At 33.4% G+C, this 18761-nt stretch overlaps 1 protein-coding gene across 2 annotated transcripts; it reads left to right on the top strand.

The window, feature by feature from the left end:
- The first annotated feature begins 3583 nt into the window (after positions 1–3583).
- Positions 3584–6257, top strand: LOC121992278 (tRNA (guanine-N(7)-)-methyltransferase-like). 2 transcript variants are annotated; one of them, XM_042546540.1, is made up of 3 exons: positions 3584–3902; positions 5158–5554; positions 5640–6257. In XM_042546540.1, the coding sequence occupies exons 2-3, from the start codon at positions 5237–5239 to the stop codon at positions 6099–6101; spliced, it is 780 nt and encodes a 259-aa protein (XP_042402474.1). In that variant the 5' UTR covers positions 3584–3902; positions 5158–5236; the 3' UTR covers positions 6102–6257. The 2 variants fall into 2 exon arrangements, with proteins under 2 accessions (XP_042402474.1, XP_042402475.1); XM_042546541.1 differs by having other exon boundaries at positions 5150–5554.
- Positions 6258–18761: the final 12504 nt, after the last annotated feature.

Genomic DNA, 18761 nt, shown 5'->3' with positions numbered 1-18761 from the left:
AGACGGAGAAAAAGGAGGAAGAATAGTGTCTGAGATATATATAGAAAAATATTTCATTTGCCCCCCTAAAAAAAAGTTTCCTAAAATTTTCCAAAATACCTCCCCATATTTAATACTTTTTAAAATGCTCTTTAATATTTCATTAACACTAAATTACCTGTTTTACATTTCAAATTTCTACCTAAATTATCCATTTATTAAATTATAAGAGGATTTTTTTCCACTACAAAATGATAACTTTGGAAGGTAGTAAGATATTTTGACATATCCATTTTTTTTAAAAAAAAACACACTAAGTAAAATTGAGATTTTAAACCTAGTGTCTAAATATTTCTACCATTTATTCATCCACAATTTTAGTATTCATCATCAGATAAATCTAGCATAGAAATGGTCCAACATCACTAATAATTTGAACGTTATTTATCTGTAGTATGTTAAAATCAAATTCGTCCTCTTAAATAGATCTAATGACTAGCATATGAAGTGTTGTCACTATGAAATCTCAGATTCAAATTTCGACAAAAGTCAGATGAATATCTCTTTTATGTGTTAATCACTATTCCAAAGATTAATAGTTGTTCGTGATTTACCCCCTCCGTATTGATCCTAAGATAAATTGACAGAAGCACCAAGGACGAACATATTTATCTTTTACCATCGTGTTAAAATCAAATCCTCATATTTATTTGATATATTCATACTTTCATTTATTTGGACTTTCCCTTTATTACCTGTTACTATAATAATAGTTAAAAAAAGATGATTACTTTCATCTCCCTCATAATTACATAGGAAGATAAATCACTATTATTATTAGCACAACAATAGTACCATTATACAGTGATATTAAATTTTTGTCAGAAAAAGTTTGTGGTGTAACTTTGATTGCAGTTAGCAAGGTGGCGCACAGCTTTAAATTGGTTTTTTTGACATGATGCTTTTCATTCTTCTTGTGTACTAACTACATGTAGTCATACTTTGAGGTAGCAACCCACACTAAATTCAACTCACATCTGATTGTAAAAACAATCATTTTTTTTAAATATAATGATTTATGATTCAAAATAACAGCATTTTAAATTTTAAGTCTCGACAAACTTTTGAAATTTGGAACTCTTAGAAGGAAGAGAAAGAGAAATTAAGAGAGATATGAGTTAATAAGAAATGATTGAGTTCTTTTTATAGAGATGAAAGCCTTGTGGAAGAGTTTTTCAAGGAGGATTCTCTTTTACTTAAAATCCTATTGACTTAATTAAGTTAATTTTTTTTCATTTTTCTTTTTCTTTGCTGCCGCATATTAATGCATGAATTAATTAACCTTTAATTAAATCAATTAATAATTAATTAATTTCTATCAATTTTCTCGAGAAATTAATTTGATTTCTCACCCCTTAATTGTCCCGTGCAAATTTATATTCATGCATAAAAATTATGTTATACCTTATAACAGTCTACTTTAAAATAACCGACCAACTTTCTATCCAACTTAATAGGGCCGGTCCTGACTTTTGGGGGTCCTTGGGCGAAAAGAAAAAAGTTACCTCTATAAAAATTTTTTTACTAACATACAATTTGAATATAGTTTAATAGAAAAAACTTAAAAATCAATATATTCATTTAAAATATGATAAATTTCATACAAAATTTATTTCTTTTTCAAATAGTGCAACACCATAGTTTTTCTAACACCTCATTTTTTATACATAAAATTATCAAGCTATTTACATTCAAATCATTATCATTATTTTCTCTCAATTCTTTCTGCTCATTCCTTGCATGATTATGATCATCATTTTCTCTCAATTCTTCCCGCTCATTGATTGCATAATTATTTAATTCTTCTTGATTACTCGATTGATGCTCATTTATTATATGATTATTTAATTCTCCTTGACTTTTTTCTTGCAATTCATCGACCGAATTTTCAATTGAAGAGTTAGCTTTAAAAAATTTACGAAGGACACCTTTGTGAGTTTTAATAATCTGTTCCACTCTTTTTCTTTTGTTTCTTTTCTAATTCCAAGATTGATATTTTTTTAGAAACATGTTGTATTACAAATTTCAAGTGTAAAAATAAAACACACAAAATCAGCAGCAAAGCTAACATTGAAATAAACACAAGCAGTGAAAATAATAGTCAAAGAATAATAAAGTCTGATTTGTGCTTGAAGCAATCGATATAACTTATTCTATGATGATTAAAATTGGGATGATTTATTTAAACTCTTTCAAATCTGTAAGAAAAATCATAAAATATTGACTCCAATACAATATTAAAAATTAATATTGAATATTGACAATAAGAAAAAATATAGATAAGTAGATAACTTACGTTGTAAGTTTATATATTGATGAATGATGATGTTGATGAAACTAAAATTAATAAATTTTTCTAATTTAATTATAAGAGATTCAAAGGAAAAAAAAGTAGAAAATTAACGTTCAAGATTCATACTTTACTCTTTAGAATCTTATGACTCCTGTAAACAAATTAATGAAGAAAGAATTATACAAAAAATAAAATATTGGAAAGAGAAAAAATGATAATTTACCTTCCTTCTTTTTTCTTTCTTTTCTTTTTTAGATTTTTTTCTTAAATTTTAATAGAAAATATATTTTGTGGGCCTTTATTAAAAAATTCAACAATATATATATTTTTGGACCTTTATTAAAATAATCCAATCAGATATATTTTTTAGGTTTTTATTAAAACAATCTAAGTATATATAATATATATTATATATGCATGTCAAATTTGGGGCCCCTAAAAATCGGGGCCCCTTGGCCATCGCCCCCGGTGACATGCCTCAGGGTCGGCCCTGCAACTTAATCAGTTAATTACTAAAAATATCTTTTTTTTAAAAAAAAAATCAATATTTTGGTAGTAGTTTTGGTTGAATTTATTACAATGTTAGTTGAAACTATTGTAAAGCTTTAGTGTGGGTTAAAACTACTTCAACATTAGAATTACTTTAATATTGAAGATATTAGATTTATTTAGTAGACTAAATGTGGCATTAGATTATTTATTTTAGAATTAGTCAGATGGTAAGATTTGAATACTTGGTAAAAAAATTATTCAAAGTAGCCGGGGACTATGATGCAATATAAGAGATATGACGGATTTTCTAGACATCAAATATTTAAATCTAGGACACATTACACATTACACTTAAGAATTAAAAAAATAAAACTTACAGTACTTTTAAATAAAATTATTATAATGTGAAATAATTCAATCGACATTAGAACAATCTTAATTAAATTAGTTAAAGTAATTTTTTGAAAATTATTTCATATTAGCAATTTTAGTTACAATTAGTTCAACCTCGTCTAACCTAAGCATTGAATGTGACATTATTAATCATATAGACGACAAAAATACATTTTATATTATTTTCTCAAATGAGTCTAATGATTAAAACATGAGGTGTTATCATAATGAGATTTGAGATTCAAATATTGATAAAATCGAGATAAATATTTTAGAGTATAGACGATGACGGATTGATACGCTTTACCTTTGGGAAACGTAGCCGATAATTTTTGCTAAACTGCTCAGGCTTAAACCCGTAAACCGAATGGAATCCGATGGTTTTGAAACCCGAAATCCGCTAACTCCTCCCAAGTCCTAACCCTAACACCAAGAGGACGCCGTCACTCTCACTCCCCACGACGACGGCGGTGGTTGCAGCGGCGAGGAGCCAGAGAAGGTTCTAGCTGCCCCGATTTACGTCCGTAAGAATTCGAAGATAACTCTCCTCTCCCCGCCGCTGCGTATTTTCCTTAAAAAAATTTCGACCGGAATTAGGCAGAGCGCCTTCGTGTGTGTTCCACCGCTGAATCCGGCTTCATCTCGGGATAGTAGGATACCCAGCGACAGGGGATCTTCGTTTGAGGTAGGATCGTCTACTTTCCCTTGTTGATGAAAATTTAGATATAAAGAAAAAACAATACTGGCATTATATGTATGTATAGTAGATATTTGAAATGTTGTAGTATTTCACCAAAAAAAAATGTTGTACAACAAAAAAAAACAATTTTTTTTTTTATCATTTCTCCATGCTTAGTGTCAAAATGACTAGTTTTACTCAGTAGCAACTGAAAATTATCAATATTACTATTCTAGAAACCACTGTATTAAGAATTCCACATTGTTTCACATCTTGTCAAATTGAGATTGGAAAAAAGTAAATTACATTTTCAATACTCTACAGGCCATCAATAAGAGCTATAGAACTCATTCTTCTTGCGGGGAAAAATAATGGGCTATTGTCTGTTCACTTATTTGGTTAGAGATGCAATGAAAATAAGGTTACTAATTAGGGCCACATCAATTCAACTATGTCAACTTAGTCAATTTTGGTCGGATTGAATTTTTCATCCTTATTTAAGACAACTAGTTTGCTTGCTTCATTTTAGTTTTTTCACTTTATCTCAGTTGCAGAAAGTTATAGGGCTGACACTGTACCATGATGATTTATGAGGAGGATAGGACTAATTTTAATGATATATAAACTTGTTAAAATTGAAGGCTGATGGTGGATGCTATTTATTGTTTTCTTAAGCGGGCTGCTGGTGTCTATATAGATGTGGTTTTAAATGGTGATACATACAAGTTCGCTTGCATTTGTGCAAAAGAGAAAAGTTGCAAAAAGTATGATTAAAAGAAGTCAATATTACCACTTTGTCTGCCCAATAGCCATAAGTTCAATGGCCATATAAGAACCATACGGTTAACTTTATATTATCGAAGCTCATGGTTTGCTGTCATCTTCGTCAAATTGACAGGAATTACCTATGTCCTTGGATTCAGTTGTAACTAGCTGCAAGTTTATGAATTGTCATTCTTCGCTGTTACCGTGAAACTTTGTATATCATTCTTTTATCCAATGGTTTTTTTGTCCTAATGCATCCTTTGTGCATATCCTGATTTTAAGTAATTCTATTTTTATTGTGTTCTGTTAATTTTCTTGTGCTACATTGATCTATATTAGCTCATTTGGAGTGTTTTTGTTTATTTGGTATCTTTATTTTTTGCTAGACATAAATTACATTCACTCATTTGTCTTGCATGCTATAGTGTATCCATCTATGTATCTTCCTCACAGTTTATGCTAAAGAGTGCAAGCTAACTTTTTATCAGTTTATCAGGTTTCATAATCTAAGGGAGTACGTCAAATATCTTAAAAGCACACACGGATTTACAATTAGCTTTCAGAACATTGCTGCAATGGCAAGCAATGTCAATGCTACACATGTTAAAAGCCAATCGAGTCGCCTTCCCAGGAAGCGGTTCTATCGGGCACGAGCACATAGCAATCCTCTTAGTGACTCCCACTTCCCAATACCCATAAGTCCTGCTGAGTTTGATTACTCCCATCACTATCCTCACTTCTTCCCGTCAAGCAGAGAACATCACAAAAATGATGGCGCACCTTTTCCCAAAGTAAAATTTGCTGATATCGGTTGTGGTTTCGGTGGACTTCTTGTTGGCTTATCACCTCTCTTTCCAGATGCTCTAATGCTAGGCATGGAGCTTAGAGACAAGGTAAAAGGCGTTATTACTTTCAGTAGAAATTGATAATTCTAAAGCTAGAGCTCAATTATTATTTCTTATATAATTCTATATTTAGGTAACTGAATATGTGAAAGAGCGGATCTTGGCGTTGAGAGCTTCTAATCCTGGACAGTACGAGAATATTTCTGTAGTTCGAACCAATTCAATGAAATACCTACCCAATTACTTTGAGAAAGCACAACTGTCAAAGATGTTCTTTCTATTTCCGGATCCCCATTTTAAGGAGAAGAATCATCGGCGGAGAGTGATCAGCATTCAACTTCTCGATGAGTATGCTTATGCACTTGAATTAGGAGGTATCATATACACAGTTACTGACGTAGAGGAGCTCGGAGATTGGATGAGGACTTGTTTGGAGGATCACCCTCTATTTGAACCAGTTCCTGATGAGGAACTTAAAGCGGACCCAGTTGTTAAGTTGCTGATTTCTGCAACTGAAGAAGGCCAGAAGGTTGCTAGAAATGGCGGCCAAACTTTTCGAGCTGTATACAGACGCATAAAGTTAGAAGAGCTATAGTTCCATTCTCTTAATTATCAGTTTGGAAATCCAGGAAACATTTTCAGAACATTGAGTTTTAATTCCGGTAATGCAACATAGTCAATTTTGGATGATGCTTTTACTAGAATTAATCAATAAGAATGCTTTGTTGTTGAGCATATTCAGTTCATTTTACCCTAACTAAGCAATGTCGGAATAGTTGGTGATGCACTCAATGAATCAAATATCAGATCAAGTAAAGAAGGGTTTATTTAATGCATTATGGCATGGGCGGATCAGGACTTTAGGAAAGTTAAAAGTTCCTTAAATATAAAAATATTATCGGATATAATTCTCTAATTAAAAAAATTTGACATTCTTCTAGTAATTTTTCTCAATATATATCATTAAAATTTTTGAGAGAAAAACATTCATTTCGTTTTGAAATTTTGTTTTTATAATATTTATGGTAGAAAATGATCGTTATGTAATAACAGGAAAATCAAAAGAGTATGAGTAAGTACAATCATTTTAAAAATGAAGTTGTATATAGCAAACTTGTTCTATAATAACAGTGGAAATCAAAAGAGTAGAATAAGTACAATCATTTTAAAATGAAGTTGCATATAGCAAACTTGTTCAGTTTTCAATAACCATTGATGTAACTTTGAAATGAATGAAAGATTTAGTTTTTTTGACTACATTAGATATCTAATGCTTAAATTGCATCTCTAATTATTCTTTTTTATTCTTTCTTATAAAACTTAGGGTATAAAATTTTTCAACTAATTTACATATATTCACAACTATAAAAGAGTTCATTGTATTTTGAGGATTTAAAACATGATTAAGAATGAACAATTTCATAATATCTGTTGGACGTGTGCAGTTACTGTATACATTATCGAGTGGACAAGTAACTCCCACTCTTGTTCCTATATAGTCCTCCAAGGAATCTGAAAAATGTGGTTCGTTCATTAGGGATTTGGTTCGTCTAAGTGCAAGAAGGAACAAAGGGATAAGAGGTGAAGGCTTTATGCAATCTCTATGAGGAAGAACATCTATGTAGAAAAGGGATTTGGTTTGTTGTCCGCAGAAGGACTCTTCGATCTTGTCGTGATTGCTCTTCTCACAATAAGCACGAATGCCATGAATTGTCATCGCCGATTGCACACAAAGGACAAGGTCTTCAGTAAATCACTATAAATGTTTACGGTTTACAAATTTTCAAGCTTAATGGTACCAGGGCATATGTTCTAAAACATGAGAAAATCTCTAAAATACCTCTATGCTTTCTCTATCGAACTTGAATCATTGGGCGTTCACGAGTTATCGAATGCCGATAACAATCGTGACAGTAAGTCACGATTTCAGCCGTCACCGATGGCTGGCGATCGACGTCCGTGGCCAGCCAGCAGCCAGCACCGAAAATGATGTTGGGAGGCTAATGATTGGGGGCCGTGGCCGGCAACAACGTCGTGGTGTGGGGGTTGTGCGGTGGAGACAGAAAGAGTTTGATTTTATTGAACCAAACAAAAAGAAAAAGTTGAGGAAATGTTTGATTTTATTAAATCAAATAAAAAACGTTTGAAATCTGCATGTTGAAATGAATGCCAACGTTGACGGTAGCGTTAGTGTAATTTTAAATCAATGCATGCTTCTCCTTCAATTGTTAGCCTGCCTGGGTAATTAATTTGGCTTGGGCAATTAATTAATTGGGCTCAGGCTTAAATTCAATTAAATGAGTTAGATTTATTCTAATAGCTCACATTTAATCAAATAGATTGATTTATTAGTCAAATTGATCAAATGGACTTTAGTTTTATTAATAAATCTGAGTTTAACTTAAATGAACTTAAGTTAAACAATAATAATATATAGGTATAGAAGATCTTTATTTAATTAAATTAGTTCTAATGAGGACAATGGACCAAGCTAATGCTCAGGATCTGGTTTCCCAAATCAACTGTAGACTAGTTGAATAATCAATTAATCAGTTCAGTGGATTGGTCGACTGGGGCTCCTCAATAAAGAAAATTTATTTTTCTTATTGCTTATATTTTGTGTATTTGTTCTATGCACATGTGTGAATTGAATTTAACCAATTTTATTATTAGTTTGTCAGTTTTGTATTGATATTATTATTTTTAATTTCAGATGCCACCAATGATATACACGATGACTCATCACGATGTGTGACAGAATAAGCCGAGGGAGATGATCTAGAAGATAGAGTATAACCCGATTTATAGAGTTAGCGGATACATTAGAAGGCTCGATCAATTATTCTGGAAACTCAAGAAGGAAGATTTTCCAATCTTGGATAATTACAGGATTTGGACTTTGATTCGATTATTGTCAGGGCATCCTAAGGAGGTTGCCTACCATATAGGGTGCTATGAAGGTTGCATAACATATGTAGAGTTGTGCATAGAGTTACTACATCATGCGCACAACATGTGTACCCAATTTATGGAGTCAGCGGACACATTGGAAGACTCAATCAATTATTCTGGAAACTTGAGAAGGAATATTTTCCAATCCTGGATAATTACAGGATCTGGGTTTTGATTCGATCATTGTCGGGGCATTCCAAGGACGTTGCACACCATGTATGTGGGTGTTATGAAGGCACATAACGTATGTAAAGTTGTGCATAGAGTAACTACGTCATGTGTATCAGGAGGATCTAGAAGAGGATCCGAATGTGGATCCAATAGAGAATCCTGAAGTTGGTTTACCTAAAATTGCCCTAATCGAGTCTAAGATGAAAGGATCATGTTGACCACTACACTAGTGTTTGTCCTAGTGGGAGTGGTGTTAGCATATCTAATTTATTAGAGTTCTATTTTTATTACTGTTGTTATGTACGAACAATATTAGCCCATTTAGTTTATGAAAGTCATGTAATAGAAACCATTGTTTTGTATGAATATTTTTTTTGAAAAAGAATATTGTGTTAACAATCTTAAAAAGAATGATTAGTTTATTTAATGATAAGTTTATTTTATGATTTGCTCAATTAATGATTAGTTCACTTGATGAGATACGTGTAATATAATATATCAATGTTTATTAGATTAAATCATACAAATGATGAGTGGAAACGTAGTTATCATTTGATTTTGTAAACCAATTCTAATTTACATTTAGTCAATAATTAATTACATGCATATGAATTGCACTGAATTACTAAATAATGCATTTATTTATGATAGATTATGACAACTAAGAATATAATAGCTGAACTCAATATGGGAGAGAAATTATATGGGGATAACTACAAGATATGCCACCATTAGGTATAATATATTATTGAGGAACAAGAAGTTCTAAAAACTGTAAATCAGTTTATGGAAGAACCTACAGATAGTTCTACAATACAGCATAAATGTGATCTTGATGCCTATCAGGCATGGAAGAAAAAGGACTCTATTGCTAAGGGAATATTGATTAGTTCAATAGTAGATGACCTAATATATGAGTATTAACCATTACCATTGGTTTATGATGTTTGGGTTGCCCTAAGAGAAAAGTACATTGGAGTTAGTTTAAGTAAGTTTTGTCAGCTAACAATTAAGTTTAACAGCTATAAAAAGCGTTTGAATGTTACCATGACCTAATATCTAAGGGGAGTGACTAATATGATTCAAGAGCTAAAGACTGTTGGTCATGAGTTTACTAATGAATAACATGCTCAGACAGTAATCCGTTCTCTTCCTGATTCTTGGGAAATGATGAAATAGAATCTTACTCAAAATGAAAGTATCAAGACTTTCACTGATATTTCATGCAATGTTGAACTTGAGGCTAAGAGAATTGAATTTGGAAGGATTTCTGGATAAACTTTTGTAGCTAAAGGTTCTGTTGGAGCATCTAGATCTAAGAATAAGAAAAGGTGATTCAAGAAAGGAAAGGAAAAGGGAAAAGAAGTTGCTGCTATGCAAGGTCCAATCGAGAAGAATTTTAAAGGAAAGAAGTATGGATAAAAACCTAAAAGCTAACTGACTTGTTATAAATGTGGAAAGAAGGACCACTTTGCTCATGAATGTATTGAGCATAAAAAGGTAGATCCATGTTTATCTTCTTTTCATGAGCATTATGTGTTGGTGCGGGAAGCATCCGATGATCAAACCGGTGTTTTGATTATGTCAAAGGGTTCAAGTTAAGTTGTTTTGTCATCTAATGAGCTTAAACAAGTGTGCAGGAAAGTCCTAACTGCGGTTAGGCAGGTGAAAAATCTTAAGGGGCAGTAACCTTAGGTCCTAGGGGGTGGTAACCCTAGGTGAAGGAGAAAAACCCTAAGGGGTGGTAACCTTAGGTCCTAGGGGGTGGTAACCCTAGGTGGAGGAAAATCCTAAGGGGGGTAACCTTAGGTCCTAGGGGGTGGTAACCCTAGGTGGAGAAAAACCCTAGGGGGCGGTAACCCTAGGTCCTAGGGGGTGGTAACCCTAGGCGGAAAGTCCAGTCGGTCTGGAGGACCGGACTGGCATAAGGTAAATCTCCTGAGTGGAGTAGGTGAGGACGCGTTCCCCGTAGAGGGAACAATAGGCGTCGGGTCGACCTAGGGTTTCCGGTCGGAAATTTATTTGTTTATCGTCTTGTGTTCTAACTTCGTTTTGCAGGAAACTAATACTTTTGTGCAGGGTTAGTACTGACCGAGATCGGTCGACCGAACCTTGGGATCGGTCGACCGAACCTTCAAGCTACCAGATCAGATCTCCAGAAGTTGGACCGGGTTCGACTAGGGATTGGTCAACCGGACCTCGGGATCGGTCGACCGAACCTGGGATAGGTGTCGACTAGATCAAGCCGAGGTGTGCGGGTCAGAGGAGACTGATCGGTCGACCGAACCTTGGGATCGGTCGACCGAACCCAGGGATAAAGTTTGACCAGATCGAAGCGGAGCGACGGATGGACGGATCAGATGCAGTGGAGATCATCTGATCGGTCGACCGAACGTGGGGATCGGTCGACCGATCCGCTTCGGGTCAAATTTGATCCCGAGACTTGGGGATCTGGATCAGACCTTGCAGAGCTATAAAAAGGGGCCTCGAGGTGCAGCTCAAGACATCGAATTCCGAACAGAAGTCTTGTGCTCTCGTGTGCTCCGTACGCTTCAACAACGCTCTGCTGCAACAACGAACTGAACATCCAATGCTCTTCTACTTTCTTGTTCGTTGGTAAAACTTTCTTATTTGCTCTTAACTGTAATTGCTCCTAGCTTGTAATAGTTCGAATTTATAGTTGTTGCCCACCGAAAGCGGTCAAGGACCGCATGCCTTCGAGTAGGAGTCGAGATAGGCTCCGAACGAAGTAAAACACTCGTGTCTTGTGTGTTTTCATTTACTTTCTGCTGCGCTTATAATCTGTGTTTTAAATCGCTAAAAATAGCCACGAGCGCTATTCACCCCCCCTCTAGCGATTTCGATCCATCAATTGGTATCAGAGCGGGGTCATTTTGAATTGGTGCAACCACCATTCAAAATAATTTTTCGTGGTATTTTCAGATTTTTCGGAGTCAATTAGAATTTAGCTTTATAGCTATATTTTAATTCTTTTTCTCGAATCGGTTTTTGCTTGAGGTTGGTGCAACACCACCCGAGTTCATGTTCTATTTTCTTCTTCCCGCACTACTAATCCAGGACCAAGTCCTGTGATTTTCTTGTTGTTTATTTTTTTTAGTTGATCTAAAATGGCCCTTCAAGAAGGCTACAGTACAACCCGTCCCCCACTATTCACCGGAGACGATTTCGGGTACTGGAAGGGTCGGATGGAGGTATATCTCCAGACTCATTTTGAAGTCTGGATGATTATCAAAACTGGATTCCAACTACCAACTGATAGCGCCGGCAAACCACTACCATACGAGGATTGGGACGCATCTCTGATTAAGAAGGTGGAAGCCAATGCCAAGGCGACCTGCACCCTCCAGTGTGGCCTATCAAAAGAAGAACTCAACCGCGTCGACCCTTTCAGCAGTGCCAAGGAGCTGTGGGATAAGCTCATTGAACTTCACGAAGGGACGTCCGACACCAAAGTAAGTAAAAGAGACTTAATTTTCAATAAATTGTTTAATATCAAACTGCAGGAAGGTGAGACAGCTGCCCAACTCCATGCCCGAATTCAAGATCTGTTCAACGGTCTACATGCAATTGGACAGAAGGTAGATAACCGGGACATCATAAGATATTCCTTAAACGCCTTTCCGAGGAACACCTTGTGGGCATCCATGGTAGATGCCTACAAGGTTTCTAAGGATTTATCTACTATTAAGTTAGATGAACTTTTTGCGGAATTCGAACTTTATGAACAGACTAATGCACGCCCGACCGAGAAAGGGTTGGCTTTGGTTGCAGGTATTAGGAGAACACATGAACCAAAGAAGAAGAACCAGATTCAGAAGACGACGATGAGCTCACAACCGAAATAGTCAACCTGGTAAAGAAACTCTACAAAAAGAAGGGCTTCAACAAAAAGGATGTCAGAAAGGCCATCCAGTCCAAAGAAGCCCAATCAAACTCGAAAGTAAAATTCGAAGTGACCTGCTACGGGTGCAATCAGAAGGGGCACATCAAGGCAAACTGCCCGAACCAGAAGGATCCAAAGAAACCAAAGAGAAAGAAGGCATTGAAAGCAACATGGGACGAGTCTTCTTCTGAGAAATCCGACGACGAAGAACTAGAGCAGACGAACTTTCTCGCGTTGACAGCCCGGGACTACATCAATGGATCCGGAAGCGAGGACGAATCAGAAGCCGAGTCCGAGAGAAGCCACGGATCCGCATCCGTTTCCGAAGGGCCAAACCCCTCTGTAAGTAAAAATCGTTTATATAGCTTAATTAATTATTTAATGCATAAAGTAGCTAAGACTAAAATTTGAATCAAGTCGCTTCTAAAGGAGGTAACACTCCTTAAAGAAACGACGAATAACGAATCCTTGACTGATCCAGTTCAGACTGGAACCTCAACTCAAGTTCAAAAACTTGAGGAAGAGAATTCCAATCTGAAAAGTCAAGTCAAGGATTTGAAGACAACATTAGAACGATTTTCCCTTGGATCCAAGAATCTTGACTTGATTCTTGGAACACAAAGGGCAATCTACAATAGAACTGGATTAGGATACAAAGCTAAAAAGAAATATAAGCCATATTTATCTCTCATACAAAGAACAAATAGAAAAATGATCCAAGCATGGGTTGCCAAGTCCAACCTGATTAATCAAATTGGACTCGGACAATACTGGGTTCCCAAGGATCAAATACATTACCTCGATAGACCATATCGAGGCTATGATCCAGGGGGAGCTAAAACGATTAAAATTCAAAATTCGAAATTCAATTAAAAATTCAATTAAAAATTCAAAATTCGAAATTTAAAAAAAAATCAATTAAAAATTCAATTAAAAATTCAAAATTAAATCAAAATTCGAAATTAAACTTAATTGAAAATAGAAAGAGGATCCAGAATAGCTGGCACCCGCAACTAAAATGGGTAAACAAGAGTAGACTACCCGGCAGGGTAATTTAAGTTAGATAAAATAGGCTATGTTTAACTTGACCCACAGTACTGGTGAAGTTTTTGGATGATAGTACGTTAGGGAAGCTTGAGCATCGCATGTTTAGGAAGATATGGCTTCGACCTGGTGCATTTGGCCAAGTGGAACTGACCGAAGCTACCCTTAAATGGATCCTAACTAGTTAGACCAAGGTTTAGTATTAAGTTTAATGGGTAGGACTATTTGGAAAACCTCGAAGGTATGGTTACTTTAATGAGTTCCTTGTGACTCACCATAGCCCAGAAGTTTATCCAAAGAATGCTTACTTGTTAAACCCAAAGCTAAACCTAAATCTAACATAAAGTTAAACATACTCCTAAAATTGAATCTCATTCATCTCACAAAAATTATAGGAGTCCCTGATTGAAAACTTAGATCGGGTGAGATGACTAAGAAAATTAAAATTAACTTAAATATTTTTAAAATTAAAATTAAATTAAATATTTTTCAAAATTAAAATTAACTTAAATATTTTTCAAAATTAAAATTAAATTAAATATTTTTCAAAATTAAAATTAAATTAAATATTTTTCAAAATTAAAATTAACTTAAATATTTTTAAAATTAAAATTAAATTAAATATTTTTCAAAATTAAAATTAAATTAAATATTTTTCAAAATTAAAATTAACTTAAATATTTTTCAAAATTAAAATTAACTTAAATATTTTTCAAATTAAAATTAACTTAAATATTTTTCAAAATTAAAATTAACTTAAATATTTTTAAAATTAAAATTAAATTAAATATTTTTCAAAATTAAAATTAACTTAAATATTTTTCAAAATTAAAATTAAATTAAATATTTTTCAAAATTAAAATTAACTTAAATATTTTTAAAATGAAAATTAAATTAAATATTTTTCAAAATTAAAATTAAATTAAATATTTTTCAAAATTAAAATTAACTTAAATATTTTTCAAAATTAAAATTAACTTAAAATTTTTCAAATTAAAATTAACTTAAATATTTTTCAAAATTAAAATTAACTTAAATATTTTTCAAAATTAAAATTAACTTAAATATTTTTCAAATTAAAATTAAGTTAAATATTTTTCAAATTAAAATTAACTTAAATATTTTTCAAATTAAATTAAGTTAAATATTTTTTAAATTAAAATTAACTTAAATATTTTTCAAATTTAAAATTAAATTAAATATTTTTTCAAACTTAAGCATTTTTCAAAAAATTCTTCAATAGAATTAACTAATTATTAACTCAGATTGGGTAGGATGCAAAATTAAGGACTTACTTCATTCAAACTGTCTTTTGATCCATCAACTACTTTATGTGTAGGAATTGGATCAATGGATGTTGGACAGTGGATTCTCCAGACATATAACTGGAGATAGGTTGAAGTTCACTAAGCTAAAACTAAAGAACCTAGGATCAATTGCATTCGGCAACGATGGAAAACTAAAAGTAATCGGAAAAGGTAATATCGAACTTAACTCCGATTTTATTATTCGAAAAGTGTTATTAGTTGAAAATTTTAATTTTAATTTATTAAGCATAAGCCAATTATGCGATACTGGTTACTCAGTTAATTTTACCAAGTTCGAATGTATAGTCAAACATATTAATAATCCAAAAATCATACTTAAGGGCACAAGGAAAGATAATGTCTACACCATTTATCTACCAACACCCTCGATAAAGTGTTTTTTAACACAACAAGAGGAAACTGAGTTGTGGCACAGGAGATTGGGTCACACTCACACAAGACTCATTTAAAAAATGAGTCAAAATGGACTAGTCAGAGGACTGCCCAAATTAAAAGTTATTGAAAATTCAATCTGTAATGCGTGTCAACAAGGAAAACAAACCAAGTCAACCCACAAGTCAACCAATCTAGGTAGGACTACTTGTTTACTTGAGCTCCTTCACCTAGACCTATTTGATTCACACGGAGCCAAGTCACTAAGCAAGAACCAGTATTGCTTAGTTATAATAGATGATTTCTCCATGTTCACCTGGGTAAAATTTCTAAAAACAAAAGATGAAACATTTGAAATATTTAGTAATTTTTGCAAATTAACAGAAAATGAAAAAGACACTAAAATTAAAAGAATAAGAAGTGACCATGGAGGAGAATTTGAGAATCACAACTTTACTGAATTTTATGAAATAAATGGATACAAACATGAATACTCCTGCCCTAGGACCCCTCAACAAAATGGTTTAGTAGAACATAAAAACAGAACCCTACAAGAAGCTGCTAGAACCATGTTAAACGAATATAAACTATCTAATCAATTCTGGGCTGAAGCAGTTAGTACAACATGTTACATTCAAAATAGGATTTTAATTAACAAATTTCAAAATAAAACACCCTATGAAATTTATTATAATAAAATTCCCAACTTAAACTATTTAAAAGTATTTGGGTGTAAAGTCTTCATTTTGAACACTAAAGACTACTTAGGGAAATTTACATCAAAAACAACCCCGGGAATATTTTTAGGATATTCAACAACTAGTAGAGCATATAGAGTGTATAACAAAAATACCCTAAAAGTAGAAGAAACAATAAATATAATATTTGATGAAGAAAATAAGTTACCCAACACAATAAATGAAACTGAAAATACAGAAAATATTAACCCAATAAACAGAAAAGATGATGAAATTCAACCTAAACCTATTGAATCTGAAGAACAAATCACTAACTCAAATGATATACGACCAATTAGAACAAACACAAATCACCCATCTGACCAAATTTTGGGTGACCCAACTATAGGAGTCAGAACTATATCATCTTATAGAAACCAGAGCCAAATAGCCTTGATTTCAAAAATCAAACCCAAAACCATAGAAGAAGCCCTACCAGACCCAGATTGGACTCTATCAATGCAAGAAGAATTGGCCCAATTTGAAAGAAATCAGGTCTGGGAATTAGTGCCGAAACCAGTTAACAAATCTATAATTGACACTAAATGGGTTTTTAGAAACAAATTAAACGATCAAGGTGAAATAGTTAGAAACAAAGCTAGGTTAGTAGCTAAAGGATTCAGTCAAGTAGAAGGGTTAGATTATGACGAGACCTATGCTCCTGTAGCAAGACTTGAATCCATTAGGATGTTGCTAGCCTATGCAGCACACAAAGGATTCAAGCAATTTCAAATGGACGTAAAATCCGCATTTTTAAATGGATTTATTAAAGAAGAAGTGTATGTAGGGCAACCCCCAGGATTTGAAGACTTAGAACAACCAAATTATGTCTTTAAATTAAAAAAGGCCCTATATGGACTAAAACAAGCACCTAGGGCTTGGTATGAACGTCTGTCCAATTACTTAATATCAAAAGGATTTAACCAAGGTCAAATAGACCCAACCCTTTTTGTAAAAACCTTAGAAAATGACATTTTTATAGCCCAAATTTACATTGACGATATTATTTTTGGTTCCACAAACTCCAAATTTCTAAAAGAATTCACCAAACTTATGGAAAATGAATTTGAAATGAGTCTGGTAGGAGAACTTAATTTCTTCTTAGGTTTACAGATTAAGCAAACTAAAGATGGAATTTACATTTATCAAACTAAATATGCTAAGGAATTAATTAGAAAATTTGGCATGAAAAACTAAAAAATAATCAATACACCAATGACTTCAAATGCTAAAATTGACTCAGACCTAGAAGGTAAATCAGTAGACTTGAAATACTATCGGAGTGTGATAGGAAGTCTACTGTACCTAACTGCAAGTCGACCAGACATTATTTTTGCAGTAGGTATGTGTGCACGATACCAATCTTGTGCAAAAGAGTCTCACTTAACCCTTGTCAAAAGAATCCTTAGGTATGTTAAGGGAACCCTAAATGTAGGACTATGGTACCCTAGATCTGGCACCCTTGACCTAAACGGCTACTCTGATTCAGACTATGCTGGATGCAAGCTAGATAGAAAAAGCACAAGTGGTAACTGTCAATTTCTAGGACAATGCCTAGTAAGTTGGTCAAGTAGAAAGCAACACTGTGTTGCTTTATCTACCACTGAAGCTGAATATATAGCCTTAGGTGAATGCACATCTCAGTTGCTATGGATGATGCATACCCTTAAAGACTATCAACTGGAATATCATAAAACTAAAATCTCAATTGATAATATAAGCTCAATAAATCTAACAAAAAACCCAATTCATCACTCAAGGACTAAACGTATAGAAGTGAAACACCACTTTGTAAGGGATTACGTAGCTAAGGGTGATATTGAACTCAACTATGTTGAGTCAAAATCAAACCTAGCTGACATCTTCACAAAGCCCTTACTTGAACTTGAGTTCAGCTCACTTAGAAGGCAAATAGGAATGTGCTGGGTAGAATAGATATTAATTTTCAAAACTCACTGTCTTACTTCAAAACTCGTTCTTTTATTCTTTTCAAAACCTAGGAAAAATAATGATTTTAAAATCCCATTTTCTTAGAATTTTCAAAAATATGACTTAGCCTAAGATCTACCCTAGAAATCTTATTCCCCTAGATTTAAGCCAGAGCATCTCACAAACACCTAGGTATACCTTGCTTGTGTTTGTAACATATAGAATGGCGTGAGATGCATAGGGTACAACCTGGACTCAAGAATGCTTATTACTGTGCATCAATATGAGTCTGGGCGTTAAACACTTTATTAACAGTAATCAAGTCAAGTCTTCCAGCCATAGTCAAATCTAACTGGACTAAATGACTTTACTTGACTAACCAAGTGAAAGCTGTTGTCCTCTAGGCAATCAGCAAGTAGCTAACGGTTAGACAGTTGGTGAATGAAATGTTAAGCTTAAGCATGCTTACACTTTAGGGCTCTGATACCTGATCAAGACAAGGTGGATAAGTTGCCACATGCTTGGACTATAAGAACCTTAGAATTTATTAAAACATTAATCAAGGGGAAGTGAATTCTTCTTTTCAAGCTAGTTCTCTTGTAAAATAAAAATTATCTTTGACTTGGTTTTAAAAATTATTTTTGACTTGACTTAAAATAAAAAATTATGATAGATGTGATATTGAATTAACATTATTTTTAAAAGCTTGGATTTTCAGATAATTATTTTTCAAAACTAAGCACTAAAATTATCCAAATCCTTTAAGTTTGTTTTTCAAAGCTAAGTACTTAAGTTAAGATTTTATGAAAATCCTTTTA

This window comes from Zingiber officinale, chromosome 6B (genome assembly GCF_018446385.1).
Source record: "Zingiber officinale cultivar Zhangliang chromosome 6B, Zo_v1.1, whole genome shotgun sequence".
Lineage (NCBI taxonomy): Eukaryota > Viridiplantae > Streptophyta > Magnoliopsida > Zingiberales > Zingiberaceae > Zingiber > Zingiber officinale.
This window is presented reverse-complemented; position numbering and strand designations above follow the sequence as displayed.

What these genes read in the sequence shown, in the direction of transcription:
- LOC121992278 (XM_042546540.1), top strand. Translation starts at nt 5,237, where the DNA reads ATGGCAAGCAATGTCAATGCTACACATGTTAAAAGCCAATCGAGTCGC. An exon ending in GCATGGAGCTTAGAGACAAG is followed by an intron (nt 5,555 to 5,639) that starts GTAAAAGGCGTT and finishes TTCTATATTTAG; the next exon opens with GTAACTGAATATGTGAAAGA.